General features: G+C 41.1%; 1 protein-coding gene across 1 annotated transcript; it reads right to left on the reverse strand.

Annotated features, from left to right (window-relative positions):
• Positions 1-1926: 1926 nt before the first annotated feature.
• On the reverse strand, positions 1927-8752 carry LOC119294477. Its single transcript, XM_037572669.1, has 8 exons — positions 8248-8752; positions 6813-8135; positions 6539-6700; positions 5746-5871; positions 5408-5660; positions 3704-4323; positions 3498-3587; positions 1927-2372 (listed from the first exon to the last, which is right to left on the reverse strand). Exons 2-8 carry the CDS (start codon positions 7280-7282, stop codon positions 2357-2359), a joined length of 1737 nt encoding a protein of 578 aa, XP_037428566.1. The 5' UTR covers positions 7283-8135; positions 8248-8752; the 3' UTR covers positions 1927-2356.
• Positions 8753-9196: the final 444 nt, after the last annotated feature.

The raw sequence follows: 9196 nt of genomic DNA on the forward strand, positions 1-9196 counted from the left end.
CACCTTTGTATCTTGCCTTGAGTGTGTGCGGTGTGTGCGTTGTTCGGTATCTCGGATGTACTCGGTGATGTTTGCTTTATAATATAAAGCGGGGGGAAACCCTTTTTCGGCAATGTTATGAAATCAGGGTCAGTCAACTGGAAAAGTTCTCATATTTTGATTTCTGGATGGATTTGCAATTTTGTGTGGTTCGGTAACATGCTTCGGATAAGCTTATCGATAAGGCTGGTCGCGGTGTGTGTGGTTCACTTGCAGAAGGAATCTGTCCCATGTCATACTAGGTCAATAACGTGTATGCATACGAGAGAAGATGATTATGGAAGAGAAAAATTCACCCATGGTCGCTAAAACTGTGCTGGAACCCATTTTTGTACTTGTACTTCAAAGTCTTGTGCTGGAACTCAGTTTTGTACTTGTACTTCAAAGTACCAGAAATACGGTCCCTAAACTTGTTAAAGGGGTTCACCTATGGTCCCAAATACAATTTTGTGTACGTATTTCCTGATTTGGCACTGTTCGACTGGATCCACTTAGTACTTGCACTTCAAAATACCTGAAATACGGGCCCTAAACTTGTTAAAGGGTTCACCTACGATCCCAAATATGGTTTTGTGTATGTATTTGCTGATTTGACACTGTTCCATTGAATCCACTTGTGTTGACCGGACACGGCATCAGAACAACATTAAAACCCAGGCGGCGGGGGCTAGTGTGGAGACGGCGCCATGAGCTCTTCGTCGGATGCCGAGCTGCCACCATCTGCGCCGTTTGGGAGGGGCCTTCGTGACATTCCTCTTGCTACCACACGGCGTCTGCTTGATGCGTCGCCGCCCCTGTACGGTATGTCGTCGTCGTCGCCTCCTCCTCTACTTGATCCGTCTCTTTCTTCTTCGGGAATGACTGCAGACAGGATTCAATTGCATAGGCATGTTTGGGTTTAGGCTCCTTGTCCCTTTTTTGCCACGGATTGAGGGGTCTGCCTTTGCTGTAGGGTCCAAATTAGTAGCCAAGCTAAATTAGGGTTACATGGGGGGTTTGCATGGGGGCTTTGCAGGTGAAATCCGAGGGATGTTGTGGTGAAATCAGATGGTAAGGCCATGTCCAGTTAAATAGGCCCAAAATGCTTGCTTTAAAATTTTTTAGTGCCCTTGTGTTGATCATATGGCCTTTTGTTGATCAGATGCCATTGTGTTTGTTAGATACCCTAAAAACCATGCTTTTGGATGTGAAAGGTCATATATTTGTTTAGCGGAGGCCCAAAAATCATTGCTTTTGGTCCAACAACTTGTCTGCCATTTGTTTAAATTTCTCTGATTTTGTGTGAATTTAGTACTGTCTGAACCTTTCTAAATTTTGCTTCTCTGAACATTGTCACTTTGCTTGTTTTACAGCACCCCTAAGCAATTTCTTCTCTGTTAAGGTCATATATGGTGGCTATTTTCATTGTGCAGGCAAGCATAGAGGTTACCATAATGGTCATTCCATTTGATTTGACTACTGTGACATAGATATTTAAACATCTTCTGTTGTTGATGGTTTAGTGTAGAAAATAGGGTAAGAGTTTGAGGGCAGGTTTAGGGTATACTGGTGTGTTTCTGGATGTAATACCCTTGTAATCAAGCTGCAGTGATTTCTCTTTAATGGTGAAGGATTCTCATCTCGACCTAGCAGAATGTCTGTACAACTCAGATCCTCTACCAGGTATCTAATCTACTCATTAATTGGGACTTACCTAGCCACTTAGCCTAAATTAAGAGGATACTTAAATACTCCTTTCGTGCTAAAATAAGTGTCTAAATTTATAAAATTTTGTATTAAAGTTAATACAAAGGAGACACTTATTTTGGGACGGAGAGAGTACATAGAAGCGTCTTAACTGCCGAGTATGTACAACGTGAGCCTACATGTGCACCTCTGCAACTGAGATTTTATTTGAATCCAATACCAAAGTCACCTTTACCCACTTAGTACAAGATTACAAATAGTAACAATTTGTACAGCCTCAGCAACGCAGGGCAGTTCAGCACCTCAATACAGTATATTTCTACAACATTTCACATCTACTTAATGCGCATATATACATCAGATACCACATAAAACAATTTTTGCTGGTAGTGGTAAAATAAGCTAACGAATTCAGAAATCAGTTAAACAAAAATAAGTTAAATGCATGGCCGGTTGTCATATGCTTAGTTTCTTCCCTTTTTTTATGGGGAAGAATTCAAGTACTGCCGAAATGTTAGTTCTTACATTAATCGTATAATGTCATATTAGGTGAGCCTTCGTTCTTCTGCACGTATATGTTACTTCAAGAACTGTCCATGATGACAAACTGAAGGAACTGCAACCTTACAGCTCAGACATAATACAACCTGACAAATGACAAAGCACAGGGAGAGTGTATCATTTAGCGATAAAAGCACGATCTATAGGATCTGAATTAAATTTCAAAATTCTAATAATTTCAGTAAGCCCATTTCAAACCTCACCAGAAACTCCGGGTAGCAATGATAGCCTTCTTCCCAATATAGGGTCATGTATATACATATGATTTTGCAGATAGGTATGTAATACTTTACGGTAGACCCTTTCCCCAACCCCCGAGAAACAATTTTATTATCCGCGTACGCAGCTTAAAGGAATATGTTGGTGGCCTAAAGCCCTGCTATTTTTTTTTAAATAATACATTTTTTTATTAATTTTCAAAAATATTACGCCGAATTTATTTTTTTTCAAAAATAATACATAGTCAGCCATGGATCCAGTCGGCCAAGAGTGGGCCGATTAGTACCCTGTCTGCTAACAACAGGCCGATTGAGTTTCGTGCTTTTGGGCACTAAGGTGGGTAAGCATGCATCGTAGTGTAGTCTCGTACTCTCGCCAAGATATGTCCAAATACGGATATCCTTTTAAGTTGTATGTTTCCTCTCGTTGTCTCGTACTCTCGACAGAGGAAACATAAAGCTGAAAAGGATATCAGGATTTGGACATATCTTGGCGAGAGTACGACACTACACTACAATGCTTACCCTTCTTAGTGCCTAGAAGCAGGAAACTTAGGCCTGATAAAATGGGGCATGCACCTATCAACTTATAAGAAGCCAATTAGAACTAATCATCCTACTGTAAGCCAATTAGTTCCAGTCGGCCAACAGTTAGCCGACAGGAGTCGGCCTGTTGTTAGCCGACAGAGTGCTAATCAGCCTACTATTGGCCGACTGGATCCAGTCGGCCACCAGATGGCTGACTATGTATGATTTTTGAAAAATAAATAAATTAGGTGTAATATTTCTGAAAATTGATAAAACAATTATTGTTCGAAAAAATTGGCTAAAGCCCTCTAGGCCTTTCCAGAACATAGCTACTAATTTTATAGCCATTAATTATTTACATAATTTCAGAACCATTTTATGCTTCATCACTAAATTTAATTTTGATCTTTCAGTGGGATATTCAGAGCTTTGAAACCTTGCAGAACAATGAATATGACTACATACCGGTTTTGTCCGTTAGTATCCTCTTTGATCCTGTATCCAATTAAATTGAGCAACTTGGAAACTTCATAATGTGACCAGGCTTCTTGAAGACTATACATAAAGAAAATTAGAAAGAAAAATTATATCAATGATAATGGCGAGCAGAACAATATACTTTTGTAGTATAATGAACTGAAAACAAGACCCTAAAGCCTCGATGTACTCACTGATCCATTCCTCCTGACTCCAACAGGGTCCGAAGTATGCTTGGGAGAAAACTACTAAACTTCTTTGCAAGGTACAACTCCAACTCACAGCTGGAGATGACACTGGCATCATGTTCCTTACCGTGTTCATGCACATTTCGGATAAAACGGACAAGTTCACGCTGCGAGCTTCCATATTCAGTACCAGGCTTCTTATTGTAGTAGTACACATTTTGGAGAACAGTAATAGTATTCCTGTCGCCCCACTTCTTGCCCTTCACTTCTGATTGCACTACTGTTTTCCAATCATTCAGATCAGCAGTCGGTTTTGTTGCCATAATGTTTCCCAATGGGTTATTACAATCCAGAAGTGCATGGTGCAGATAGGTCAAGAAGGTTCTACGACCAGCTGAGGGCATGATCGCAGGATGATGAGTCAAATACTTCATGTACCATACCTTGCCAACATACACTTCTTTTGCTCCTTCTAGCTCTTCTTTCAGCTCCAGAAAATGAACTGGCAAATGATCACCCACCCTGTAGAATGGTATGAATATCTCAGCAGTTTTGCATAGGTCTCTGACCATAGCCTCACGCAGGCTCTGCCCTTCACTGTCCACTGGCTTTTGTAGTATCTTCATCTGGTTAAAATATTTAAGCTTAGTTTTAAGTTTTAACATTCCCGATTTTTTTGGACTGTGTTCATTTCTTTTCCAAAGGAACCATGTCACATGTAAATACTCATTAACTACACATACATGCATTTTTTTAACTACACATTAAAAGATATTAGTATATTTAGAAGGTCTTTACCATATAGGAAACATGAAGAAAAAGAAAAGACGGACACATGAAAGTACTATGTACCGTACCCGAGATGCCTACTATATGTGTTTGTTCACTAAAAATAAATAAATAAACAAAGTTGTGACAACAATCCTGAAACGCCAGATAACTAAGCTTGCAAACTGCTTCTAAGTTGATCTTGAGAATCTTGTGTCTGCATTCAATAATGTTTATGTTCTGGAGAGTTTATAGTTTTTTTTTGTGAAATACTACTCCTATAAAACAATATGACTGCACACCATGCATGTACTTGAACAATAAATGTATAGTAGTAAGACTGCTTTAGTGCACGCAGAACACACACTCATGCGCTCCACGTGCACACACACAAATATCATCACACACTCACTCATACTCCCTCCATCCGAAAATACTTGCCATCAAAATGGACAAAAAGGGATGTATCTAGAACTAAAATATATCTAGATACATCCCATTTTATTCATTTTGATGACAAGTATTTCCGGACGGAGAGAATACAAAATCTAAAAAAGACTAGACACGAACAAATGAAATTGCAAGATCAGCAAAGTCACTACAGATGTCTCAGCAGGAACATGAACATCCATCAAAAAACACCATTTGTAGTGGGACACAGGAAGTCAAACCTATGGCTTAACCCCATATGGGCTGGTGCGTACAACCATCCTCATTCCTATTTTTCATTTGTGCACTTGCATGTCTAAGTTAAACACATTCCTGATTCATTTCCCTCCATGGGTTGGATAAGAAATGCACAATGATGTGAGATGCATTTCCAAAAATGGCCTTCCATTTGGCATTGGCTACAGTCCTTTGTAACAAAAACACATGCATGGATCTAAATTAAACCAAACAGTTTCTTGTAATGAATTGTTTGGATGTATTCACTGCTCTTACCTCGTAATGAGACGAATCTCTTGTGTCAACTCGGTGGCTTTTAGATTTCCACTCAATGATCAGAATGTTCTCTTCACTGAATTCGCCACCCCAGCTGATGCCATGGTGATGATTTTCCAATATACCAACCATTAAGATCTCCATACAACGACAGCCATGAAATGTTGGAGCAAGAATATAAGTTTTGCGCCCAATTATAGGCACATGTTGCACAAGAGGATGATTTTTTCTGAAGTCCTCCAACATCTGCATTCTACATATGCAAGACAAACAATATTCTTGTTATGTAAAATAAACTAGGGTATGTGTATCTGCTTGCTTAAGATAGGATATCAGACCTCTCAGGAAAGTCGCTAAAAGACAAGCGCGTCCCATTAATTGTTGATTCCTCAATTAGATAATCATTATCGCTTAAGAACTTCCGTACGAATTGTCGAGCAATGGGTAGTAGCCATCTGTCAATACTGGAATCAAAACAAAGAGATTATTCCCAGTGGGGATAAGGGATAAGAGACCATAAGTAGCAGGGTTTTCGACCGGTTTCCGAAAATACCGTCCGAGAAAAAAAAAACCCTGCTACTTATAGGAGTACGTCCCGCTGTACATATGATTAATTTGGTCTGAAATTGATATGACCGTGCATGTACACAATCCATTGCATTCTTTTAATATAGACTTAGATGAACGTATGGAGATCGGACTGGTTATCATCGTATGCAAAGCATTACCGCTACTTACAGTGATAGACAAGACATGTGTACATGCATAATTACTTATAAATGCAGTGGTTTGCCGCCTCCATAGTCCATAATGAAAACTGATGCTCATGTGGCTTGTCCATATCATTTAATATATTTTTTTTGCGTGGACCATATCATTTAATTTGCGCACAATTACTTGCTATAAATTGTGGGGGGTACAACAATCGGGTACATATTAAATCACAATATTAGCAAAGTTAGGCCATGCATCAAACTGAAGTTCCACCTACTTACACATAAACACTAATCCAACGGAAGGTGCTGTGCATGCATACACATGCATGGTTGGCACTCGCACCTTGTACGTTAGCAGAGGTACATATATTAAAGTAGGAAAAGCAGCTAGAGCTAGCTAGGAAAGAGTATATACTTGGTCCGGCTGTTAGAGGCAGCTCTTATCAGATCAACGTCGGCTTTCATTTCCCACATATTGCTGTAAGAGAATTTTAGATAATATGGCTCTGATCTCCCCCAAATCTTGTTCAGGCTGGCCGTCGCATTTAGCTGGTCTTCGTAGTAAACCCTATTAGAACTAAACAATAAATTTATGTTACATCAAGCAGGCTATATATACCCAGTGTGTGTGTGTGTGTGTGGGTGGGTTTAGGGTGGGGGTAGGGGAGGGGGGCTACGCCCTTAATTACTTGAGGAGACCATAGAACATGTCGGAGAGTGTATAGCTGCGCTCACGTGCTGTAGAGGGTTGCTTCTTCACGGCCTCAGCAAAGGTCAACGGGAGCGGCTGTTCCCCTTGCCTTGCATCTAGATCGGGCGGTTCGGCTGCCGCAGCCCGGACGGGCCCCGAGGCTCCCTGAGCCGCAGCCCTAGGGCCGGCATCAGTAGATCTGGTAGTGATACTTGCTCTGGACAAGCCTGCTGGATCGATCGGCGCAGCTGACCTGGTTTGGTTGGCGGCCGGCGACGACAGCGACGTGGGCTTGGATTGGCATGGCGACGAGAGGCCTGCAGCGGGGATTGGGGTAGGCCAATCCGAAGGTGAGGAGAGGAGATCGCACGACGGAGCTGCGGACGAGGAGGGGCCAGCCGCCGGAGCGGCGCTGATCGCGTGCCCGGAAGGGCGGCCGCGCCCGTGCCTGCTACCCTTCCCCGCCATGGCAAACCCTTGAACACCCACCTTCTCTCTTAAGTCTTAAAAAGTCGTGGTGAGGAGAAAGGGTGGCATTGATTGGGCCTGGCGAGGTTTCCTAAAATCAGCATCCCGGGATTGATTGGGTCGGCCCATTAGTCACCAGCACATAGAAGAAGAAACAAACCGGTTGGAAAGAAGCTTTCCACAACCGAAAGGGCCTTTCGCGAAAACCAAGTCGAATGGCTCCTATATGGGCCGTCCTATTAAGAAGGAAGTGCACCAGGTACCATTTTGCCTGTATTTGGCCCCTGAAGCGCCAAGCAGGAATTTGCCGGTTTAAGAAGGCTAGTTAACTAGGATGGGCTAAGAGCAAATCGACCTCTTCATACGGGGTTGGGCTTCCTATCAATATAGCACACAGTGCCGTTTCATTTAGTTCACATAATTACCCCTTAACAAAATATAGTTCTCATAATTCCCTCCAAAAAAATAGTTCTAATACTGTACATCTCAAAAATAAATCTCAGAATGTTCTCAAGAAGATATTAAGATGGTTCTATAAAAAAGAGTACTGTTTCAATTTTATTTGCACGTTCTAAAAATTTACTTTGTATGAAATACCTTGTAAAGCATCACGAAAAAAAAATCATATTTCGAAAATAGAGAAAAAGAAAATTATCATCGTCAAAATCAAATCTAAGATGATACTGTGCAAGAAAATTATGAAAAAAACAAGCTTAAAAGAGAAATGCGGACAACCTGGAATTGGAGAGGAGACATGTTTGGCTAAAGTTTCAATCTTTCCCTTAGGCATCAGCACACGAGAGTTCTGTGCTGTCGTGCCAGACGTTCATGCTATCTTGATTAGATGTGTATACTGAGAGAGAAGACATATGTTGAACCAAGAGAAATAGAATGAAGCTTTTTTTTTACAACTGCCATGCTTTAATAAACAAAGAAATAAGAAGTTGTAGTATGGAACCACTCACGCCTGATCCTCTTTCTTCTTCCCTTTTGATGATGATGATGATGATGATGATGAAACCCAACAAGAAAATCGCTTATTTTTCATTCATACAGGAGGAGAAGAAGATAGACGATATGAAACCAAATAGGAGTACAGAAAAAGGCCACCTGTTGAAACTAAAAAGAGGGCACATAACAAAAGGCGAACCAGGCTTAAACGCGCCGGCGGGACAAACCACGCACAGACGGCCGGCTTCGAGCCTGCCCGGCCGCGGTGGAGCTCGCTAATGCATGCTGGCCGTATCCAGCGATCTTTACCGTTGAGCTAAGCCGCCTGCATCCACGACGCCCACCAGCGATATGCATGTATGCGTGCATGCATGCTGCATATCCATCCGCTGCATGACCAATCGAAGATCTGCTCCTGTCCAGCTACGAGGCGTTGGAAGCCATTGAAAGCGGTGAGAGTTGCATGCCTCTCCAGCTTTCCTACGCATGGTGAGAATTGCGCCAGGTTTGGCAGCTACAAATCAGTCTCTCGGTCTTTTGGGGTCTATGGTTGTTTGGAAGTATTATACATGTCAGGAGGTGCTTATAGATATAGGGTGTGCGTATGTGCCTTCAATTTCATAGAGGTGAGTGTATGCTCATGTATGTGAGCGATTTGGATTGTAATGTGTGCAAAAAACTAGGCATTTTTACTAAGGCGACACATAATCAAATAGGAGAAAGAAAAACGTCTGAGTATTATGATATGATAATGTATTATATTAAATAATATATTAGTACGTGTCATGCATGACAATAATAATATAACTATAATATAAAACTATGATACTATACACTGTAAAGATAGTATTATACATTAGCATTATATTGTGCATAATACTAATATATTGATACTTTTTCCGTCTCAAAATATAAGATTTTATGTTTTTGAACACTTGTGTAGTGTCAAAAAAAACATCTTAC

The sequence above is a fragment of the Triticum dicoccoides genome, chromosome 4B (genome assembly GCF_002162155.2).
Source record: "Triticum dicoccoides isolate Atlit2015 ecotype Zavitan chromosome 4B, WEW_v2.0, whole genome shotgun sequence".
NCBI lineage: Eukaryota > Viridiplantae > Streptophyta > Magnoliopsida > Poales > Poaceae > Triticum > Triticum dicoccoides.

What these genes read in the sequence shown, in the direction of transcription:
- LOC119294477 (XM_037572669.1), bottom strand. Translation starts at nt 7,282, where the DNA reads ATGGCGGGGAAGGGTAGCAGGCACGGGCGCGGCCGCCCTTCCGGGCAC. An exon ending in GCCTCTAACAGCCGGACCAA is followed by an intron (nt 5,872 to 6,538) that starts GTATATACTCTT and finishes TTTTGATTCCAG; the next exon opens with TATTGACAGATGGCTACTAC. An exon ending in GAGTCAGGAGGAATGGATCA is followed by an intron (nt 3,588 to 3,703) that starts GTGAGTACATCG and finishes CTTTATGTATAG; the next exon opens with TCTTCAAGAAGCCTGGTCAC.